General features: G+C 46.6%; 1 protein-coding gene across 7 annotated transcripts in view; it reads right to left on the bottom strand.

Annotated features, from left to right (window-relative positions):
- SLC8A3 (solute carrier family 8 (sodium/calcium exchanger), member 3) overlaps positions 1-24,378 on the bottom strand; it is an 86,051-nt gene that overhangs the window by 20,708 nt on the left and 40,965 nt on the right. The window contains exon 2 of one of the 7 annotated variants that reach the window (XM_009869941.1): positions 65-182. The exons of 4 other annotated variants lie outside the window; for them this stretch is intronic. In XM_009869941.1, the coding sequence (XP_009868243.1) occupies positions 65-182 (118 nt within the window). The remainder of the gene's footprint in view (positions 1-64; positions 183-24,378) is intronic. 2 more of the 7 variants (XM_009869943.1, XM_009869938.1) reach the window with 2 other exon arrangements.

The raw sequence follows: 24,378 nt of genomic DNA, 5'->3' as shown, positions 1-24,378 counted from the left end.
GAGAAAAGGAGGAAGGAGATGGAAGAGAAGAGGAAAGAAGAACGTTAATGTTAGTCTGCAGGGCCAGTACTACACCTTTCTGTAAACTCATATCCACCATGCGGGGGCTCATCAGCTCAATGAAGAAATTCTTGGTTTTTTCATACTCCTCATCATCAATTACCTTGATGTGAACTGTTTTGCTGTGGACGGAAAAATAATAAGGGTCATACAGGGGAGAAGGGAACAGAGAAGCAAAGGTGGAGGCAGGAAGGAGTTGAATGGGGACATTAGAGAGTCAAAGTTTTCTCACCCACTGAACAAGCTCAACGTGGCCCTCGAGAAAGGCTAAAGCCCCACTCCTACAAGTGACGCTGGACAATTTTCTGTTTAACCCAAAGGCACAATGGCAGGCAAAGCACAGTTAGACAAAATTACTTCTGACCCCCCAGCAAAAGGGCGAGAGTCTCTGGAGCTGCCAGCACGGTGGCTCATGGCTCAGCGTGTAGGCACTGGAGTCTGGCCAGCAGAAAAATCAGCTTCCCTCACCTTGACACCCACCCTGCACACACACACCCTCACACACACACAAGCCCCTGCAAACCTCCAGCTCTGACAGCATCCATGAGAGAGAGGGAAATTCCCATTCCCTGTGCTGTTTTGGTCTTGGTTCCAAACCCTGTTTTCCAAATGATGGTATATGGGACAGGAGCAAGAGTTTGAATAACCTCTGCTATATCCATCAGTGCAATAATATGCAAGAAAAAGCACCTCTAATTCTTCCTCAGCAAAATCAGCTTTATTTTTGCCAGTGTTCACTCTACCCACATCCTACGCTAATGCCAACAAACCTCCTTTTCCTTCTCTAGACCCTTTCGATCCCCACTAATGCAGCCTGAAGGATGTAGGATTTCAAATGAAACATCTCTGGTGTAAATGCTGGTGCTCTGCTAAGACTTCATCATGATGATTTTGTTGCATTTTCATTGGAGAAGTTGACTGAATTTGGCTTTTGAACCAGATGTTGCCTGGACTCCTGATACTTTGCAAAGCTTGATCAATCTGCTGAGCTAAACCTACAGCTGATTCGCAGCTCTGATCTTTTCCTTGCTCATACACTACAAAACAGAAGGTGGGATTTTCAAAAGCAGCCAGTGCTTCCCAAACGTGGGTTGCTTTTTAAAATCCTACTTATAATTACCATGGCTTATGGCTTTTCCATTCTAGGAGCTCCAAATTATTCAGTAGTGCTTGTCTGCAAAAATTTGAAAAAAATCCCAAACCCACAGACCCTGTTTCCCCAGGGCCAGCTTAGCTATTGCAACAAAGCTATTCTAAGGCTTTATGCAATGAATATTATGCATGAACATCATTTGAGTTTGCTTTAAAATAGCAACTTTCTTTTGTCTCCTTCTTGCTTTCCTTCTTCCTCTTCTTCTTTTTTTTTCTTTTTGTTTTTAATAAGGTGGCTCTCCTGTCCTCACAAATGATGTAAGTATGCAGTGGAGTGGAGGAGAAATGCTCGTTTAATGAGGACCCATGCCCCACAGATGATCTCCCGGCTGCACGCAGAGTGTAAGGAAAGCCTGATTGTAGGTGAGCACCTCATCTGCACGATGAACACTAAAAGCTGTGGACTGGAGGAATACTGACTCACAATGTGCATGTTTTGTTAAGTACAGATTGCTCTATACAGCCTACTAAGTAGTCCCACAGTGGTGAGATTTTCTTAGTCTTTTTTTCAATGTTAAAAAAAAAAGTTGAGAAAAAAATCATGGTGGGGATCTAGAGAGTACTGCAGGGTAAAATGTTGGCTTTGCAAAAGTAAGTCCCCTTGGGTCAGGAAACTAGACCAGCAAACCCTCCGGACTCCTAGACCAGCTCAGTTCTGCTGCAAACTGGACTGTTACCACACATTCAAGGTGGGAATCTGAATCTGGTGACCAATCCAGTTACCATTGGTTTCCTCCTTTGCTATGAGCCGTAGGGAGAAAGGAAACTTCTACCAGGCTCTGGAACACTAGGTGAGGGGCAGAAAGTCCCCAGACCAAAGTCACAGGTGCCCTACACAGACAAAAGTGGGTCCTTGCACACATCACCCAATCTGACCGAATCCCAGAAGAAGAGGAGGTGCCTGATTGCTGAGAGGTGGCCAGTGACCAGCTCTACCTCACCGTGACAGCTTTGGAGACCCAGAGCAGGAGCACAGAGGTGGGGGTTGTCTGGCAGGGAGATCCTATGACCACCAGTGGTGGGGTAGGATGAAAGGCTCCAGCCAAACCACAGCCACTGCCCACTCTTGCTCCAGAGTCAGCCCCTTGCCAGACCTTCCCCTGTGCAAGGAGAAAAGGAGCCTGGCAGAGGTTTGCCAAGGACTGTGCATTCACAGAAGGAGGTGGGACCACGTAACAGGGAGTGGCTAACCTTTTTCTGGGATTTGGTGGTGGCATCCCCACTCCTGGGTCTCTCTGCAGCCTGTAAGGATGGGGATGTGGGACTGGGCTTACTTCCCACAGCTTCTCTCACAGCTTGGCTGGCTGCTCTGGTGACTGTCACAGCAGAAAGGTTGGCGCTGATGGAGGGTGGTTGTTTGGCTCATCAGGTCACCCCTCCCAGCCCACCATGGCTGGTAGGGACTGCCCTTTCCAGCTCTGCAGCTTCCCTGGCTACTGTGAGCATCTCGCTTCTCTCCAGGGCTATGAAAGCAACCATAACTACAGCTGCATTCTGAGCTGTCATAAATCATCTGGAGGCCAAAACACAGATTGCTCCTGCACAATCTCATCTCTCACCTGCAGCCACACTGAGAGCTACCTCCTCGGAAGGCATGAGAGGAGCAGAGGAGATGGATGGGGAGAAAGCTGGAGCGTAACACCGCCCCAGGAAGACATCACGTTAACGTGAGAGATGTGACAGGATGACACCGAGAGGCAGAGAGTGCGCGGGAGCAAGCGGCTTTGGAACATTTTGCTGCAAGAACATCCTGACAGCTTCTTGAAATGAATGAAAGCAGGGGCAGGCCCAAGAGGGGTTGTCAGCACAGCAGCCCTGATGGGCATGTTTATCGATGGGAAGGGAGGGATCTGAAGCCCACCTTGCTCAGCTGTGTGGCTTTTCTTCCCCAGCCTCTTGGTCACTCTGTATTAGGGAAAAGAAGGAACCTTTCTAGCCTTCCCCTTTCTCTCCGACATCTTGATTGTGGCCAAGGCATACCTGAGACAGCTTGACAATGGAGAACGTAGGCCATCCAAAAATCTCTCCTGGTAGCGAGGAGTCACTGTGCAAACCACAAAGCCTCACCACCATCACCAAGCCATGGCATACTCCCAGTTCAACCCCTACATGCATACGTTGAGAGAAGAAGCTCTTGAATTCAGGCCTCAGTGGTGTTTTCAGCAGACTGGGCAATGATTTGGGCTTGGGCTGTGACACACAAGGCAAGCTGAGAGCCAGCGTTCCTGGGGAATGCCTGGCCTTGCAGAAGTCAGGGCAGCTGCTCACTTGCTTCTTTTTCTCTGGGGTCATTGCAAGCTGCCACCAACAACCCTCAGATGATGGTCGTTCCAGCTCTCCTTTCAACATGCACTTAAAACAACCAATGGATTGAAAAGTTAGGGATGGCAAAGCTCCTCTGGGGAGCAACATTAAGTATGAGATTTCCCTGAGTAAGCAACAGAAGATGAAATGAATAGACATCGATCTTCTCCTAAAGGACTGTGCACATGATGTTGCTAAATTCCCCATCTGGGAAGTACAAAGGATAATCTATAAAATCATCTTATTTGACAACATGTCCACTTCCAACACATAAGGCAACAACTGGATGGTTATTTGATTAATGTGCTAGAAAATATTGAGTATCTCTCTGTGAGGAGGCTCTCATTTGCAGGAATTATTGCCGAGGAGGTTAAGAGGATACGTCTGCATGACTTTGGAATGTGAAATAAGGCTCAGCTCTAAAAACAGCGTAAGTCAGGAGATGTCACATAGTGTATACCATAGAAACAGGCAGGGCTGTGCAAGGGCACAATTTACAGTCCCTGGCGGGATGCTGTTAAGCCAGGATGGAAAGCAGCCAGGACAGCAACGTAAACATCCCTAGGACAGTGAGAAGTACCAGGAGATATGTAGTAACTCATTAATGTGAATCATTAGTGCATACACCTTGGGTCAAATCACATCATTCTTGTCACATCTTGATATACCCGAATCCTCACCTGGTTTGCTGTTGGGGCAGGTTTCTGCAGCATGAAGTTCAAAAGGCATGGTACCAGTCTGAGTCTTCCCCTGAGCTCTGCACTGGGCTGGAGTTTCAACATGGAACTATAGATAGGACCTATTCATTCTGCTAGAAGATCTCACTGAGAAGTCCTGCTGCAGAAGTGCTGATTAGGTAATGTGTTAACATCTGAAGCAAACCAGAGGGGATTAAATAAGGTGATGCATAGTGGGGAGCTGCCTTTGCCCAGCTCACTGGAAGATGAATATTTAACAGAGCAATGTCACAGCACTGGCAGGCAAGATGAAGAAGCCAGCAAAAAAAGCCCTAATATGATGCACATGGTCACATGGAGTTGCACATCAAGTGACCCAGAATGGGACAACCTGATCCATTTTGAAGCAAAGGATTGTGCTGTCACATAGCGCAGACAAAGGCAGGAGGTGTTTGGGGGGCAGAATTGTTAGATTCCAGAGTAGATTCACTAAACTCACCAAGGAGTTGCTGAGGGATCTTAATTTCAACAGGAAATCCTTGTAATTTAGGAACCTGACCAAGATAGACTGGCTGCACATTGGGCTTAAGCTCATGCAAGATATTTTTTCACCCATGAGGGTTACAGAGGAGAGGAACTGGCTTTGAAGCATCCAGGTGCAGCCACTGGTGATGGTCACAGTTTGTGCTAGCAGCCAGGTCAAAACTGAAGGTGCCTCTAAGGTCAGAGCAGACGCTGGTACCAATTACCTAAGCAGATGTCAACAGGATAGATGAACTGTCAGGATAGAATTTCAAGCAGATCACTGATGTGCAAGTTGCTGATGTACGAGTTACAGAAGAACTGGTGCTAGTACAGAAGCTGGAGACAAGCCATTGTGGGCCAATTTCCAGGGACTGGCTGTGTCATTCATGAGGACCTTGGAAGAGCAGCTCTGCAAAAGTCATCCTGCTTTTTGTAGCAAATACATGGAGAACAGCCCAAACAGCTTCACTACCAGACCAGTCGGCTGTAAAGTATCACAGACAAAATCACCACCCAGAAATTGGACTTTTTTTTCCACTTTTCACAGAATCACAGAATGTCAGGGGTTGGTAGGGACTTCTAGAGATCATCTAGGCCAGCCCCCCTGCCAGAGCAGGATCACCTACAGTAGGTCACACAGGAATGCATCCAGGCGGGTTTTGAATGTCTCCAAAGAAGTTGGCCTATGAGATAACCAGATGATAACTAATTATTATCTTATCATTAAAATAGGGTTCTCTGCAGTGCTAATCACTATATGACCTATGTGTTTCTCCTGGCAAGCCCAAAGACATCCAAGCAAGTCATTTGATACACATGTGCTTCAGTTTCTATATCTATGCAGTGGCTGTGATCCTTATTTCTCACAGGGATGTGATAAGGGACAGCCCCTACTTGCTTTGAACTCCTAACATGGAAGATGTTACAGTGATGCAGCCACAAGGAAGGCGAGGGAAGAGTGGATGGAGGTTGAAGTGGTGGTGGAAGCATCATTTACTCATATATCAACTTACTCTGCTTCATCTGATTTGATTCCTAATTGAAGAGAGCTGTGCATTTTTCTAGGACAACTCCCCCTTCCTTGCTAAATTTCCATTACACCGTCAGGGAACCAAAAGACCTCAGAAAACAGGCCTGGAAGCAACTGCTAGCATTCAGCTATGACCCTGCCTCTGGGCAGAGCCAGCCCCACCCAAGCCACATCTAACATTCGAGTCTTTGCCCAACTGGTTTTTGAAAGGTTTGGGATAGAGATGGTCTTCTGGACAATCTTTTCCCATATTTCAACTCTTTACCTCTAGAAAGTCCTTTGTAATATCCCCCCAGATTGACAAGGTATAACTTGCTCAGGAGAGGAAGAGGAAGAAGCCTTTGGTGCTGCATCCCGGCTCAAGGAGGACTCCCTGTGTCCCTGGGCCTGGGACCTGCTCAGGTGACCTTGAGTCCTTCTGAAACCTCCATCCCTGCCATGCTTGCAGCACATGGAGGACCTTTGCTGCGTTCCTGCCAGGACCAGGAACATTCATCCCTGCTACAACAGGTCACAAGGAAGGAAGGAAAAGGTCTGTGGAGTAAGACACCATGCAAGAAGTGGCTGTACCCTGAGGCGGAGATGAGGACCCCTGCTTGCCCCTCCATGCCCACCTCCCCAGAACTGCGTAGGACTCTACTTGGGACCACTGGGAGCTCGGGTGCTCTGCCTGGCTGTTGTTGGTTTGGTTTGTTCGTGACACACCAGGTCTTCACAAAGGATAGAGGAGGAAATATTGACACAGAAAGGCATTTTCCCTTTGGGTATTCCCCGTGTAATCTTGGCTAATTAGTGAATTGGCTCGTGTCAATTAGAACTATTGAAAATGCTTTAGTGGCTGACACATGATAATTAAAGGGACATAGCCATGACTAAAGCCATATTTTCTTAAGTCTTCACTTGTATTAAAAAAAAAACAACTTTAAAGTGTTACCAGCAAAAGATTTACAGTGATAGCTAGAAGAAAAAAAAAAAAAGAAGAAAAAAGTCTGTAAGTACTTGGTACATTATTCAGTGCAACTCAAGAAACATGGACAGGTGTCAGCCACGGGAATTGGCACTGCAGCTAGTAAATGGCAAATGTCTCATATGCAACTCAGAAGCTCTGAGGAGCTGGAAAAGTCATGGTAGGGAAGCACTTAAAACACTCTGATTTCCAAAGCACTCTATATTTCACTTTGTTCAAACTTGATAAAATGCGCTAATATCATAAAATCATAGAATAATTTAGGCTGGAAGAGACACTTAAGATCATTGAGTCCAGGCATAAACCTAGCAATGCCAAGTCCACCACTAAACCATGTTACTAAGCACCACATCTGCTCGTCTTTTACATATCTCCGGGGATGCTGACTCAACCGCTTCCCTGGGCAGCCTGTTCCAGTGCTTGACAACCATTTTGGTGAAGAAGTTTTTCCTGATATCCAATCTAAACTTCCCCTGGTGCAACTTGAGGCTATTTCCTCTTGTCCTATTGCTTGTTACTTGGGAGAAGAGACCAACACCCACTTCCCTACAATCTCCTTTCAGACCTGTAATATGTAAGGCTTTTCAAAGAAAGATGTCACAATTTGGTGTTTAGGAATTTCTGCAAGAAGGGGAAAACCCCAGTTTGTTGAACTGCCTTTCTCTCGGCTGAGTCCACGCTGCTGATCAGCTGAGTTGAGATACCCAAGTTGGATTGTACAATCCTACTAGCCTATCTCCAAAGTTGTTTCTCTTTATTCAGTTTAATAAAGCTTTTTTTTTTATTAAGCATTTTCAGCGTCAGCAATAATCTTTAAGTTCCTCATAAAAAACAGAAATCTAGGCTGATCTGTACACCATTTTGCAGACTGCTGGCTCCAGATACCGAAGCTGTGCATACAGACAAAAGCGGGCCCTTTCCCAGCCTGCTGCAGGTCAGCTTTTTCTTGCTGACCCTACAAGACTTGATCCTTCAGGCCCAGGGGAGAGCAGACAAAGTCTCAACAGCCTGTGGAACATTTTGTTGAGATCTGTACAAGAAGGACTTGTTTTATACAAGTAGTAATTCAGCTAGGCAGCCCATGAAACCAGACAGTTCTGCTGAGTATCAGCCTGGTGTAGGTACAAAGTAGTGCCAGGGCCCTGGACAGGGACATTTCTCTCCTGCCTACCTTGGGCGGGTTCTCAGGGGAACAGCTTCACCGAGAAGATGCTGTGCCATTTTTCTCTCAGATAGGAATTTTAAAAGAAGGAAAACCTCAGCAACAACGCCAGTGTGGTCACACAGCACAAAACATAAGAAAAACTAGAGAGCAGAGGAAGAAGGAAGGAGGAGAATTTATTCCTTAGTAAAGATCTTTGAATTTTTCTGCTTCCAGTTTAGTCTATTGCACCACAACAAAAGCCTATGATGCCAAAAGTCATCATGGATGTTGACGGCCAAATGAAGTACTGGAGATGCTTTTGTTTGTTCTAGAGAATGGCTCCAAAACCTGACAAGGTGCAGGAGTGGGAGTGCCCTGCAAGGAAAGGGTAAGATGGACTACCTCAAAGTCCCTTGAGATGTCCTGAGCAAACACAAAACTGGCACTCAGTTGGAAGCAACCCCCATCCCACGACAGCACTCCCAAATCCCACCTGCAAGACACTCGTCACTGGCTGGTATTAGCAGTCCAGTGCTTCAAGCTGCTGCCCCTGGTTTTAGACTTTTCTCTGAAGGCATGGAGATTTGGAAGCTATATTTAGATGTCTTCTCTATTCTTCAGCAACAGGGTTGCCATGGAGATGCTGGCGAGGATGAGAAGGTGGGGACGGAGGGGGAGAGGAAGTTGAGGAATTAGATGTGCCAGATTTAAAACAACCCTCACCAGCCCAGGAAGGCTCTAAATTCCTTCTAGGGCAAGAATTACCATAGATTGTTAGCTGAAATGAACCCCTTTCACTGCTCAATGGCATGGCCCTGCCATACGTTGCTCAGTACTTTGTCAAGGCAGGTTTGAAGAGAACCAAGTTCTCCTATGGGAGAATGTGTCCCCATCAGTGGCAGCTTGCTGCCCAAGGTGTGTGCTGAGCACCAGTCCCTGCCTCAGCTCATCACTCCCATGGGTGCTGATAAACATCTGCGCCTTCTGGTCATCTACCCTTGGACATCCTGAGGACAACCACAAACATCCCTCCTCTCTGGGCACAGCTCTGGAGGGCTGCATGCCATCTGCTGCTGGCTGCAGCTCAGCTGAGCTCTATGCAGCTTCTTTGATCTCCCCTCAAAATTCAGTTCTCCGGAGTCCCAATGAATTTGCAAAAACTTTCTGACATGGGGTGCCCAAACCAAAAACCTGCAGTGTTGCATGGCATCCCGGCAGAGACACAGGGCTGCTGCCGCCCAAGTGCCAAAAGCAGCCCTTTGGAGCTCCGCTTGAGTCTTGCTGCTGTCACACTGCTTCACAAGCTCATATTGATGTTAAATTTGTCCGGCTCCTGGAATAGCTGGGGTGGCTTTGCCTCTGCCACCAACAGCGGAGGCAGACAAAGGACAGAGCCAGGGACAGAGCTGCACAAGACTCCCCAGCAGCATGGGCAGAGGCACACTGGCACGTGGGGGACGAGCCACCCAGCACAGGAGGAGAGGATGATGGCCACAGGTACCTCAGCTTGTTGATCCTTCTGCTGTGGTGGGAGTGAAGATAGATTACAGGCAGGGATTACAGGTTCTTGATCTCCTTCCATGACACATGCCCATCCCCCAGGCTGGCATCAGCCACAGGCACAACCCAGATGTGCAGCCGCAAGAAGAGATTCTCACTTACTGCTCACAATGCTACTCTTTCCAACACTGACAGCACAGGTAGAGACTGAGGGCTCCTCATCATGTGGCTGTTCCCATGTCCTATGCTTACTGTGCTGGCAATGAAATTTGGTTTTCCAAGGAAGGTCAGAATAGTCCTCCCCAATTCCCAGCATGGCAGCCGGCACATCTCAACACCCCAGGCCTGTCTAGACCTCCTTCCTGGCTCCTGCACGTGATAGCATCTCCTGAATTCAAGGCTCTAACACATCAAAAATAGGGAATGAAGCAAAGTCTCCCACTGCAAACCTCTCCAGATGTCAGGCTCTCTTTCTCCTCCTTCACCCTGCTCTTATGCGTGCAGGCAGAGCTTTCAACAGGGCGATGTTCAGCCCAGGCGTTGGAGTTGCGCTAAATTCAAGGGAGCAGCAAAGCAGCAGCATTCCGTAGGAAATTAATGAGCTGCAAACAACGCTGTGCAGCTGCCAGCCCGAAACCCGCCTGCTCTGTATGCTGCAGATACAATTATTATATATGAACAAAAGGAGCTGGAGCCAGGGTGCTTTGGCTCCACCACAGGTTTCTTGTGACCAAGATAAGGGACAGCACACTGAATTGTCACAGCAACATCAAAGTTACCATTTAGATAGACTCAATTGCCCTCTCTACCTTGTTGGATGAGCTAGTGCCAAGACCTTTCAGCCATTCCAAAAGCTTGCCCTACCCTCATCCCAACATGCTCCTCAACGCTTTTTCGCCTTCTTGCTGTCTAAGTCCTCATAGCACAACTCCCTCAACATCTCAGACCTTAATAAATGATGCTGTCTTCTCCCTTCCAATTTTGACATCACCACCGAACAACTGTTTGACTTGACCTATCCTGGCAAAGCCCAGACATCCTCCTGGCATATACTCTGTAAAACTCTCAGTGAATGTTGGGTTTGCAGGTTGGTTCCACACATTTTCTCCATCTGGTTAAAACGGCAACCTGATAATAAAAAATACCCATTCTCTCAGCCATGGTCTTCCACCCAGGTTTGTGGTGGCTCAGCACCCTTCACCCCAGCACCAGTAAACCTGTCCTTGGAGGTTTAGTAACATGGCACAATTGCTCTGAAGGTTAAAATCTCACCCAGACCTCTACAACAAATTCCTTGTGCTTTCAGAGGGAAGGCTGTTGCTTAAGGAGCTCCCCCTTTTTTCTCCCTACCCTCTCACTTAAAAATGTAACTCCCTGACTCCATCAAGAATCTTTCCCATTACGAGACTTAGAAGACTTTTTAGGACTTGAAATCTCAAATTAAAGAGCTTCTGAAGAAAAAGGAAAAGGTGGTGCTTGTGGGGTTTTTGAGCTGATTTTTTCTGAAAGGAGGTCCCATCCCAGTTCTCTGCCCAGCCAGAACGTAATTGGGTTGCAATACCATTGGTTCCTGCACATTTCTCCCTCCCTGCTCCAGCCTCCGCTTTCTGCCAGCTTGCTTCACTTGTGCCCTGCAGTGAGTGTCAGCACTCTTACAGGGGAACTGCTATACACCAAGGAGACTGTCAGGAGTGAGCGCCTTCTGCTCTGTCTGTCTGTCTGTCTGTGTTTATCAGTGGCTTATTCTGTTTTTCAGATGCCATCTCTAGCTCTGCTCCCTGCCATTGCGCTCCCCTCTGCTTCCCTAGCTACTCAAGAAAGGCACTGCAATTAAAATATATGCCGAGAAATACACTCTAAATGCCAAAAGCTCCTCAAAGTGATGCTGACCGCCCACAAACTGGATCTGAACACACACCTCGCTGGCCTGAGGTTCACCCATGGGTAGGCTGCACTTATCTTTGCTCTCCAGAAGCAGAGCTGAAGCAGAGAGGGTACCAAAGACTAGCTTGGCTTCACATGCAGCAATCAGCTGGAGCAGCCAGGAATGAAACATACAAGTGAGGTATTCCAGGTGCAGCCTCACCAGTGCCAAGTAAGGGTGGCGACAATCACTTCCCTGGTCCTGCTGGCTATTTCTGATACAGTAGTCTGAAAAGTCTTCTTTCCTTGCAGTTGAGCTGTGCAAGACTCACTATTGTGACACTGGATGAGGAGAAATAATCATTTCTCCTGGGCAAAACATCACATGCCCCATTCAGCAAAACTGAGGACAGTTGCCACGTCCTACCACTGTAGAGGAGAGCCTGTGAAGCCCTGCAAACCACAAGCACTGACTTTTTCATGGTCCTAATGTCAAGAAGGGTCTGCAGAGCCAGCCTTGGAGCAGGAAATAACTCCACCATGGAGGACGCAGAGACGGTCTGCAGCAAAGATATCCTGCAGCTGCAAAAGCTGGCTTTGTCAGGCACCCTTGCCTACAGGGAACCAGGTCACATGCCATTTCCAGCAAATAGGAAATAATTCTGGGTTGGTGGTGGCTTTGGGTGCTTGTTTTTTTTTTTTTTCCTCTTTTTTTTTCTTTTCTTTCTTTCTTTATTTTTTCTTAAAATATTTACCAGTTGGTGCCTCCTGCAGAGACAGACATTTGGAGATCTGTGACTGTGGAAAAAGGAGGAAAAAAGGATTCTAATGATATTGCCATCTCTTTAAAAAGGAATGATGGTAAGAGTCCCTGCTAGCCCTTGGAGCTTCACATATGACTCTGCTCTGACAGAGTGTGACTGTACAGGAGGGCAGCATTGGGCTCTATTTTAATTTTGGCCCAACTGCTCCAGATCAGATTTTCACAGCCTCCAAAGAGAGAGATGGCTTTTATTAGAGACAAGAGTTATTAGTTTACAGTCAAGCTGGACTCTTTCCTTCTCACGCCTCAGCATTTGCAGGCTAAATGAAGCTCTCTCTGCCATCTGTGAGACCTACCAAAGACTGAAAGATGGCCCAGGTGTAATTCAGGGTAAAATCTGTTTTTCTGAGCACTGTTCTCAGTGCTGAGAAAGAGAGAGGACCCAGTCCCATATTTTGGGCCAAGAAATCCTGACAGTGCTGAGAGACACTACTCATCTTTATTCATCTTCCACTGCCAGCAAATCTGATTTGAAATGACCAAAAGCAAACACGTGGGTTGTTTTTTGTTCTTTTTGTTTTGTTTTACAGCAAGTGCAGATTTCATATCCTTCAGTGCCTCGAACAGGGAGGTAGGCTCAAATCTGGTCCTTCAAAAATGGATTTAGGCAAATTGCACCTATGACTGGATTCACCCTGAGCATCTACGACAATATCCAGCTCCTTTTCCTTCTTTCGGGGACTATATGCTCACAGGCGGCATCGCCTTCCCCAAAATATTTGTAGCTAGGAGCGCAGTGCTGCTCTTCAGCTGCACTCAGATGAGTTTCTTCCTACCCCTCCAGGTGTTAAGGTTTTGCTCTAGTCAAGAGGAATTTGTTATCTTTAGTCTAAAGAGACCCCATTCTTTGGAGCCCCTGGCACTCAGCAGAACTATGCCACCCAAAAGCTTGCTTGGCCATTAAGATGAGCCCCGCACGTTGCTTCTCCCCCATGCTCAGCTCTAGAAACACCGGGGGCTGCCTGGCCCAAGAGAGCTTTCCTGAGTGGGACTTGTCTTTTGGCCAGTGGTGGTTCCTGGCAGGCCTCCATCTAGGCAAGATGTAAGGCACATCCCGGTCCCCTTATGCAACCACCGCTGGCTAAAAATACAGCCGCAGCCCCTGCAGCCCCGGCCAGGCGAGATGCAGATTTAATGAGGCTTCCATGGCAACGGGCTTCACATCGGCAGGGACAGGGATGCAGGGGACAGGGATGCTTGGGGGAAGAGGTGCTCCTCGGCCAGGGGATTGCTGTGTGGTTAAAAGATCACAGCAGTGGTGGGGTTCAAGGTTTGTTTTTTTCCTCGCTGATGTTAATAAAATTGCCAAGCGTTCAGTTCAGTTCGCTGCAGCCAAAGAGGCAAGCTGTGTAGTATTTTTACTACAGACAAACCTGGACCTATTTCTGTCATGAGGATAAATATTTACTAGTCGGCCTTAATTAAACTCAATCACCCACCGGCAGAAATGTTAAAATAGGGATAAATCAAGGAGCCTGTTTCAGTCTATCAATACTAGAAACAACATTTTCAGTAAAAAATGGGCTTCTGCCAGAGTTCACAAAACACAGTGGTAGAACTGGCCGGTACGGAGCCAGATCTGAGGACAGCTAAGGTGACAGAGGAAGTGTCATCACTTTATGTTTCATGGGTGATGTCCTCCATGCCAGTGCAAAGGTGAGAAGAGAAAAACAACACACACAAAAAATGCCACCATTGATGAAATATCTGGGTTAAAAGATGCTGTAAGCCTGGCCTACAAAGAATAAACCAGAGACTATTGCCTCCTGTCCTCCATACTGATTCTCCTATACCGTCCGTAAGAGTAAGGATACACGCCAGCCAAACTCCCACTTTAGTGTGCATAGCTGTAAGTCTTAGATTGGCAAGAGCTGTCATGGGGCTGATGGGTGTTTAGGAATCTATGGATTATTTTTGTGAAATGTGGAAAATACCTCAGAAAAGTTAGCCCATTATTAGTTGGTTAAATTTGCTTTTCAGCTGGAAAATGTTCATGGGGTCACAAACCAAAACCTCTGTTTCCATTATAAATGTACAGTATTTTTCCAAATTACAGATTTTTTTTTAATTTTTTTTCCAGGAATTTCTTCATATTTCCTTCACAGAGTAATACAACAACTTGTACTGTGACATTGCTTCCTATCAAGGGGCAAAAAGAATAAAAGCAACTCAAAAAATAAAAATGTCACTTCAGTCATGAGAAACTGAGGCATAGAAAAAATACCATGGGAAAAGGGAAAGCTCAGTCTCTGCCCCAACCTACATATTGGGCACTGGGAACAGATAAATCAAGGCCCTCAGAATTGCAGCTTGTTACTGAAAGTCCTGGCAAAAGTCAGGTTCATCTAAAATAAATCAATCCTAAGGATCCAACACTCCAGCCAGGTGCCCAAACCTGGTTTGAAACCCACACATCTGAATATTAAAACCAAAAATCATTGTTTCCCACTGTTTTGACTCAGGTCCTTGTATTCTTCAATTCAGAGCAACCTGCCAAGTACCCTTCTCTCCAGAACAAGCCATTCCTGTGAATGTGAAGTCATCACTCGAAGGCATCAAACCCTTATACAAGCTGATTTTGTATACGGCAGCTCCCATCAGCTACATCTCTCCTGCTAAACCAGGTTTGTGTCCTGCTATAAGACTACTGAAACACAGTATGAAGCATTTCACAGATTACAATAGAAAAATCATCTCTCCATCTGTGGTCATCAAGCTCTGGTTCATCTGCCACCTCCTCTTTGGAAAGGTGATGGATGTACAGGTGAGCCCACACAGACCTGATTTCTCATGAAACTCTAGTCTGAACCACAGTGATCACACGTCCTCAGAGTTCTTCTACTTTCCCCTCAAGAGCTCTATTAAAAATATCTTTTGATGTAGAATAGGCCTGGGCAGTCATTTTGCATCGCATGGCTGTGCAATTCAAAACCCAAACTCATTCCTCCACTGCGTTCTTAAAGAAATGAGTAGACATCAACACTCTGGATGCACCTCTCCAGGATGATGGAAGACAATGCAAGGGAGGAGCTAGTGCAGTATCTCCTTGATGAAAGGAGGTGCCAGGGCTGCAGGAGCACCATCTCAGCCATGTCCACACCTTCACTTAGATGAAGGCCAAGTTTAAAGTAACAGCACAATCCAAGATTTTTCCCCATAACATGGAGTTAAATTATGAATGACACATAGTGAAAGCGCAGGTCTCTTCCATTTCAAGCTCCTTAGCCTAACCTAGATTTGTTAATCAGAGGAATCACAGTAACAGAGATGCCACCATGTAGTCCTTGCTCTGCCAGCATGCTCCTTTGCAACTCCAAGAAAATCACTTGTTTCTCCACTTTTAAAATGGGAACAAGCACTCTTTGCCTCTGAAGCACGTCATAAGCATGGATGCATTAATATTTCAAGAGGCTTCAATATTATGTGGGAGAGAATGCTTGAAATGTGTAAATAAATAGAAGTAAGGTTTTTAAAGAGAGGTAATATGCTTTACTAGCTCAACTAATATTGCCGTGTAAGCTTCTGAGCATAAGGGATTTGTGCCCAAAACGTGCTCAGTTTCAAATTCAGGATTTCTGTTTAAGCCTGTGAAAAGGTTTGCATTGCCTCAAATTGCCTTTTCCTGGGAACTCATACCAATCAGCTGGACTCATAATTCTTCTCCCTAGAGACTTTGCCACTCTCATATCCTTAGGCCATCACAGTTTGCAACAACATAAATAGCTAATTAACTTTTTACTTAAAAGTAAGAAAGCAATTAAGCCTGCATCCTCATCAGCTTCTGGAAACACTTCAGCTTTCCACCACGGCTCTGGCTTCAGACAATCTAAGACACAACTTAAAATATTTGCTGTGACGATATATTCAACAATTATTGCACCATTATTTGTGGCATCAGCCATAGCGAAGGCAGGACACACAGAGATAAATCACACTATAGTCATCCACCTTGCCACACAAGATTACACACCCTGGTGAAACAAACACTAACTTACAGGAAATGGCAAAACATGGAACTTAGTAACAATATACAGAATCATAGAATGGCACGGGCTGGAAGGGACCTTAGAGATCATCTAGTCCAACCTCCCTGTCATGGGCAGGGACACCACCTCTTGACTAGACCAGGCAACACATGGGGACCGAGGAGGAATCGAACCCACGACCTCGGCGTTGTCATTGTTGTCAGCACTGCTCTCAACCCACTGAGCTAACCGGCCCCCTTACTTGAACATCAGTTCAGTCCTCACCAGGACTGAAGGAAAGTCTGCCTGAGAAAAGCTCCTCTAAAAACTAACCTCAGTCCCACAGTAAGGGTAGGTGCTAGGTCTTAAGGAATACGAAGGTGCTCCTAGTCTCTTTGAAAGAGTAAGAGCCCAGGTGAGTCTACCAAGGACATCAAAAAAAGCACAGTATGTTTGGAGGTGAGCAGGAACTGGTGCCAGAAGGGGACCATGTATACCACCAGAAAGGGCCCCTGCATAAGTCCAGGACCTACCCTGGAGAACAGGAGCAGAGAGAGGGCACCCCAAAGCACCACCTCTCCTGCAGCCCTCTCCCAGCCACAATGCTGAGCACTGTCATTCCCACGCAGACTGGAAATCTTGCTTTACTACATACACAAAATAAGATAGCACCTTTTTTGGACCCAAAGAAATTCTCACAGGCTTTGCACGTGGGTTGTTTTCACACACCACAGTGAGACAGAGAACTCTAGCAGGTTTCTGCTTCACCAGGCAGCTCAGCCACCTGGCCTCAGACATCTTCCCCGCTTTTTTGTCTTCTTTCCCTTTCCAGGATTTTTCCTTAGGGATGCTCTTAGCAGGGCATTCTTTCTGGACACTGGCCCCGTTTTTGTTCTCTTCCCACCTTTCCCAGCTCTGCTCCCAGCAGTGCCTGTGCAAGGCTCTCTGGACCCCCAGGAGGACTAGCCTCAACAGCACAGGGAGCTGCCTGTAAGGGGGCTGAAGCCATAAAGAGGGGACAAACGTGGCTTGCACAGACCTGCTCTCTCTGCTGGCAGGAGGGTGTCCAGCAGCATGACACCAAAGCAAGGACATGTGGCACATAACCCAAATGAAGGCTCGGGTCAGGAGCCCTGCTGTGTCCCCAGTTCTCACGAACCAGAAAGTCAGCAGATCTGTCAGGAATGATAAAATCTAGCCACCGACACCTCAGACCTCTGCTTGTTATCAATTACGAGGCTTGCTGGCAGAGCTCACAGGCTTGCTGTGAAGAGGAAGGCCACAGTCATTTCGAGCAATCTGGACTCTTATAGGACCCCTAACATCCCAATATCTCTCACACTTTCACACATTTATCCTTGCAGCACACCAGCAAGATGGGAACCAAGGAGGAATTAAACCATGGTTCCCATTCACAGTGTCCAGGAGGTGCCACAGCACTCCTGACCACCAGCTCTCCTGCAGGAAAAAGACTCTCCCTTAGACAAGGGTTGCTGCAGGTAGCAGCTAGGGATAGAAAGGGATGCCTTCACCACATTATCTAGACAGATTTTGTTAGCTGAAGCACCATAAAGCAGAAGCATGTGTAGCTACCCATCACTGCACCAGGCCTGTGAGCAGGGCCATGTTAGCTCTTGGAGAGAAACTTGGCGTAGCCAGGACCACCAGAGTTAGAGCTGAACTTATTGAGCAGGCATGTCTTTAAATCTAACAGCTAAGAACTAGGCAGCCTGCTTCTCACCTGAAGCACCCACGGCTTGGAGAACGTGCTGTGGTTTCGAACCATTTGCAAATGCATCCCTACTACTTTACTGCTCTTCAAACACTAGTAATGTGTGGGCAGGGAGGCGTCAAGCTTTGCTTTGATTTTCAAGAGCTCATAAGACAAGATTACACCCAAAGATAGAGAGGAGTATTTTTTTGTTATCTTGTCTTACGAATAGGCACACAATCTGGTGTGTTGGCTGCAATGGGAAGTCTGTAGTAGATTACACTCTCCTTGCAAGCTGTTTTTGCATTTGGGTCAGGCAACAGGAGAGGAAAGAAGCGTAATAAAGTCATCACCTTTTTTTTTTTTTTCTTCTTTTTTTTTTTTTCCTCTCCATACTCCAGATTTTAGAGAACAAGCTAGAGATGAAGTTTCTGTTAAAACACACTTAACAAGCAACTTGGGTCTGCACCTCACACATAAGTGATTCTCTCATCTGAGTCCTGATCATCTCTGGAGAACAGCCTGCCAGAAGTACCAAAGGTGACAGATTTGTGGTGTATATCTTGGATAAAAGCCTATCTTCTGCATAAGGTAGCTAAGAGATGATGCCTAAACGAGCCTCATTGTATTACCCAAAATGAAGACATTTACAGTCAGAAGAGCCCCGTTAGCTTTTGTTTTGTGAAAGGGAAGAAGAAATAACCTCTGTGATAGAAGAGGAGGAAATATCAGACAAAGACTAAAGAAGCAACAGCAGAAAACCTACAGGCAGAGTGAGAAACAGGATTCAGTCTCTGCAAATATCTCGCTCTCACCATGTACTCTTATCTTAGCCAGCTCAATCCTAGGACTAGAAACTGAAGGGAAGGTTTGCTTTTTTCCTTTGGGGGTTTGTTTTTCAATCTAACTGCTCAAGTTAAAAGGGGAATTGTATATTTACATTGTCAAAAGGAAAATCATTAGCTTGAAATCCTAAAGAAGACACTCCTAAGGGCTTGCACCAGCTCACACGTTACTGCTAGCAAGCCACACTCACTTCCCACCCCACATTAGAAACGTACTCCCTACTTTTACATCATTTTCTGAAGATGAGCATGAACTTGTTAAAGAGACCCTGTTTATTAAACTCAATGGAGGGGGGGTGGGAAGAATCTCACATAAATGCAGCAAAGTTGTATACACACCTAGGTACACCCAAGGAGCCTAAGAGTACCCCCTAAGAGTAACTTCTGTTTGTCACAAGGTGGATCTGCAGTCCCTTTTCTCCTAAGCACCAACAAACAGCCTGCAAGGCTAAGTTTATTGCTCTGTCTGGTATCTTCTCATTTGGCTCTAATCCCTTCCAATATATATGCAATATTTCAAACGCTCTTGCAGAGATGGTGCTCTTCTGAAGACCTGACATTTTTATAGTCCTGGCAAGCCATCCATTTCTATTTAATTTGGTTCTTGACAGAAATAAATATATGCACTGAGATTTACATATGGGTAGACTGGCCAATATTTTCAGGCTTGCATGATGAAAGCTGCACCTATACTGCAATCACTGCTATAACTATAGGTGGTGTCAAGCTACTCATATTGCTTATCTCCAGCTAGATTGGGGGCTGCTAGCAATATAGCCACAGCAGTACAGAGCTCCTGGCAGGCTAAAAGCTATCTGAAAATCTGAAGAAAAATTAATTGACTGTATTGCTCTCCAGTATAGCTCTCCAAGCCACTGCAAATGTTTTAAAACTCTCAGGTCTCCTTCTACAAGCTGCAGTCACAGCACAGACATCTCCAGAATTAAATGTCTAAAACAGACACCTCCAGAATTAAAGGCCTAAACCAGAGGTTATATCCTTTCCACACCCCAACCACCTCCCTAAGATGCTGCATAGACACAGCTCCCGCTTTCTCTTCACGTTTATAGTCTTGTTACCTCTGCTTGAGTTTTGGCTGTAGCTCCTCCAAACCACTCACCACAGCACACAAAACCCCTGCCAGGCCTGGATGAAGGATATCCTTGCTGTAAGGACCTACACCCCCATGGCTGCCTCTTTATCACTGTGGCAGGGGAAGGGAGGGCTGGAGCAGGCAGCACCTGATCTCCCTCTAGCTGGCACCAGTTAGGCCAAATTCTGACTGCTCCCACCTGGGCCACCAGCTGAAAATCAGCCTTCAGGGAAAACACTGGGAGGGACCACTCAGCCTCTCCTCACCCCCCAGCGCTGGGATTGAACACTTATTGGGTGCTTTCTGGGTTTGTGTTTTTGTTTCCTGTTTGGATATAAAATGGTCTTCACAGAGCTCTGTCATGGTCCCAAGTGCAGAGCTCTGTGGCTACAAGCTGGAGTTGACTTTCCTTGCTAGCAGCACTACAATGGGACAAAAGCAAAGGGAGAAAGCAGGTTCAGGGACTCATGGCTCTGTGGAAGATGGCTATGTAAGGGATTTCCTAGGAAAAGGGTTAAGACTGGCTTAGAGGAAAACATGGAAATAGAGCTCAAAGCTGTGAAAGCAGAGATCTAATCAACACACTACCTTCTTCACCTGTCCTGCGTCCCTGTCAGCCAAGCCTATGACTTCAGACGTAATCCTGAAACCCTGCCAATGCAATTTAGAGCCGTCTCTTCCACAGCTCTTGGGGAGCAGGCAGCAGCCTCGTGTGAGATGCTGGGCACTGGCATGCCTCCATCTCAGCAACCATTTCTTTGCTTTGTGATCTTTACTGGGGACAACAGTCAAGTGGATAGTGAGCAATACCTACTTCTTACTTGCACACCTAATATTTTTACCCTGGCATGGGTGAATGTACTGAATGAGACTGAATCTCCACCTGGGGAGGAACAACCACAGGCATCAGTACATGCTGGGGGCTGCCTGGCTGGAAAGCAGCTTGGCAGATGACGACCTGGGGGGCCTGGTGGTCACGAAGCAGAAATGTGCCCTGTGTTAAAGAAGGCCAGTGGTATCCTAGGCTGCATTAGGAGGTGTATTGCCAGCAGGTCAAAGGACCTATGTGGAAAGGCTGAGAGAGCTGGGACTGGTCAGCTGAGAAGGATCTTATAAATGTTTGTAAATACCTGAAGGGAGGATGAAAAGAGGACAAAGCCAGGCTCTTTTTCCGTGGTGCCCAGTGACAGGATCAGTGACAGATCGAAACACAGGAGGTCCTCTCTGAACATCACAAAACACTTTTTTACTGTGATGGGGATCAAGCACCAGCATAGGTTGCCCAGAGAGGTTGTGGAGTCTCCCTCCTTGGAAATAGTCAAAAGCTGTCCGGATAGGTTCCTGGATACTGGCTCTAGGTGGCCTTACTTGAGCAGGGGGATTGGACCTTCTGGCCTCCACCACTCTATAATTGTGAAAACTGTGAATAAGCAGGATGCTAAAATGTCAAATGTTCTAGTAATGAGCAGTGTGAGATTCCACCCTCCAATGGAACTACCATTCCCCAAAGAGCCCAGCAAACCAGACATGGCCCAGCAATGGTGGCATGTGCTGGGAGTACTGTGAGAACACTAATACAAGCAGAGTACATTCAAGCTGATGCTGTGTCTGGAATTCCTTCAATGATGTGTAAGGCTCAAGCTGATGATACCATTAATGCCTCCGTCTGTGAGCTTGGTTGTACTGGCCTGCATGTGTTTAATCAACACATCAGTATCTACCTCCTTTAGTTGTGAAATGCTTCCTATCCCACTGGATAAACACAGGGAATGGTTTCCCCCCTGCTCAGCTGATTCAACAACATGTCCACAGGGGAAAGAGGATTGGTGACCCCTGTTCTGAGATGGATTAAACCACCAGCTGGACTTTCAGAAGCAGATTAAGGTAAATTACTGCCTATCCCTCTTTTCTGAAAGGGAAACACACCCTGCTCGTTATGAAGGCTGGAAATTGGTGACACAAAAGTCAAACCTTGCACTCCTGGGATCTTGAACTAGAACAGCCAATGCAGAGCAGTAAAAGGATGCTAAATATTTCAGTGATTGAAAGAACACGAAGGCCAAGTTATTAAAAATCCATATGGCAGACAAGGTCTCTTAGACCATGGTCTGTGGGGCACCAGTAGCCTGCAGAGTGTCCCTACCTGGTCACCAGACCGGCTGCTGTCACATGGCAAAGCATCTGTCACTTTCAAAATGATGACCTGCTCTGCTCTTTCTGCTCCCGTCCAAGATTCAGAGAGTTTCACAAGACTATTTTTGACCAGCTGGGCTAAAAGAGAGCCTTAGCCTGTCTGTCTGCACCAAGCTCTCCCGAGGCTCCTTTTGATGGCTGATGTGAAGCATGTAAAGGGAGCCACAAAAAAATGCCAAGCAGAGGATTACAAACCATGCAAGGAGCCCTGCAACTCATCTGCCAAAGGGTTTATACAGAAAGTAAGCAAACAGTATAAGCATCATGTTGGACAGGCTGCTCTAAGCAGGCAGTTGGGCCCACTCCTCTGCCAAGATCTTTACCTCATACTCTTCCTAGGATGCTTGCTAATATTTCATTTTTGGATAATTAGCCCTGGCATTGTATCTACCTCAGGGAAGGAATGGGGTCAAGAACTGAGAGGAGAGGAAGATGATGGGGAAGCTAGAAATGTTAGGAGGATCAGCACAAGGAAATCTCCAGTCGCCATCCTGGTGGATGATTTCTCAAAAGCAAAAGAAGAATAATTCCCAAACCCCCTTCATTTTCAGCTCGCTGTGAAGAGCTCCTTTACACAGCTACCTTGAATGGATGCATCTCTGATAAGAAAAATCTGACCTGAAATTTTCTGAGAACAAGGTCTCTTATGTTTCTGTAACCTGAGGAGCAGAAAATTCACATGAGCAGCCTTCATCTATTCAGGGTCTGTGAGTGCCTTCTAGCCCTTCATTAAGCAACGTGACTAACGCCTGTCATGTGTGCTTTGTTATCACTCCCATTCTCCCCACTGGCACTGGATGCAGAAGGCTCTGGGTGCAGCGCAGAGTTTTGTCTCCGTAGGGTTTCATGGTTTTCTCTTTTCCAAGGTTCTTGTTGCTGTGTGGTTCACTCAGCCACTGGAGGGTACCCTGCACTTAGAGAGGGGCACAGAAACACCTGAGGAGGTCCCTTGCTCCTCTGGGATGCCACTTCACTGCCTGCTGTGGGCTGTGCCTGGCAGGGCAAGTGTCATAGCACCTTGGTATTTACAGTTGAAGCCTGGGGTGAATTAACCACCAGTACTGCAATAATGCATTATTGATCCTGAGCACAAAGTTAGAGGAGGAGATGCTTCTTGCTGAAAGAGTGGATGCTCCAAAACACTGTGATGAACTCCTCACATGCCTAAACATAACCAGCACTGGGCTAAATCTCAGCTGGTGCATCAAGATTAAAAAAAAAATAGATTAGATATTAGAAAAAAATTGTTCACCAAAATGCTTGTCAAGCACTGGAACAGGCTGCCCAGGGAAGTGTTTGAATCACCATCCCTGGAGGTATTTAGAAGATGTGTAGATGTGGTGCTGAGGCCCATGGTTTAGTAATGGGCTTGGCATTGCTGGTTTAAGAGACTCAGTGATCTTGAGGGTCTGTTCCAACCTACACAATTCTATGACTCTGTGAAAACAGGCCAGCTCACTGCTAATTAATTATTGCATCTCCTTCCTGACACGGGCAGTTTTAAATCAGGCATCTGAACGAAGTTGGGGCTGATAAGAAGGGGATCTCTCTGTGGGTAGCACATAAAGGGTTTTGTTTCTTTCTTCTCCATGTGGGCAAACAACGTTGTGAAAATCCCAGCTACTTTGATGCGGTGACCGGAGGCAGTAGGTGACCTTATCTCTCAACCAATCTTCGCAGTGGCTCCGTCTCTGCCCCCCCTTCTGTACTCCCTGCGTGAGCAGTGCCGCCGGCACGCACAGTGAGTCAGCAGCCCCGCAACTCCCTGAGCATGGAAACGCTCCCGCTCCCACGGCCTCGCTGCTCACAACTCTAAGGTGGGGCACCCCAGCCTTGACACACACAAAAAAAATAATTTAAAAAAGCCTGACGAAGAGGCAGGTTCCTCTAATGCAGCCAACCCATCAAGTCGGAATTGTTCTGTCTAGGCTTAGGGTATATATGGAGAGCTAAGCACAGGCAGCTACAGTGGCCAGAGAGATGAGCCACCTGTCCTTGTGTTTGCAGGGCTCTCCAGGCAATGGTGAGACAGTCACACAGGAGTTTTGAGAAGCTGAAATCGGTCAATGAACAAATGGTCTTTTTTGAGTTTCCCAGCCAATGCTCCTGGGAGTGAAAAATGCTATCACAGGGAGGAAAAAATCCACTCTCTGAGCTTTTGTTCCTAGCATCTGAACTGAAGCCCACTCCTGAGATTTCAAAGGAGTTTCTTTAGCTTTTTAACTTTTCACTACTCTTTGCATTTCCATGCCTGGACAGTGAAAAGGCTAAGCAGACTAATGCTGTTTTCACAGTGTGCAGATTGCATTCAGCATCATCCTGGCAACGCCAGCCCTCTTGAAGTGAAGTTCCAGCCTCAACCTCTCTGAAGAGGCCTGAACTTGTTTAAACACTCCAAGTCTGGCTACGCTTTTAATCAAACCATTGAGATCACCCTTAGGGCTCACTGCCTTTCTTCTGCAACCAGGAGCACGCCCCACACCTTTATGCTGCTCTGACTTCAGCCATCGTCAAAGACTCTCTTCA

The sequence above is a fragment of the Apaloderma vittatum genome, unplaced genomic scaffold (assembly GCF_000703405.1).
Source record: "Apaloderma vittatum isolate BGI_N311 unplaced genomic scaffold, ASM70340v1 scaffold6235, whole genome shotgun sequence".
Classification (NCBI taxonomy): Eukaryota; Metazoa; Chordata; class Aves; order Trogoniformes; family Trogonidae; genus Apaloderma; species Apaloderma vittatum.
This window is presented reverse-complemented; position numbering and strand designations above follow the sequence as displayed.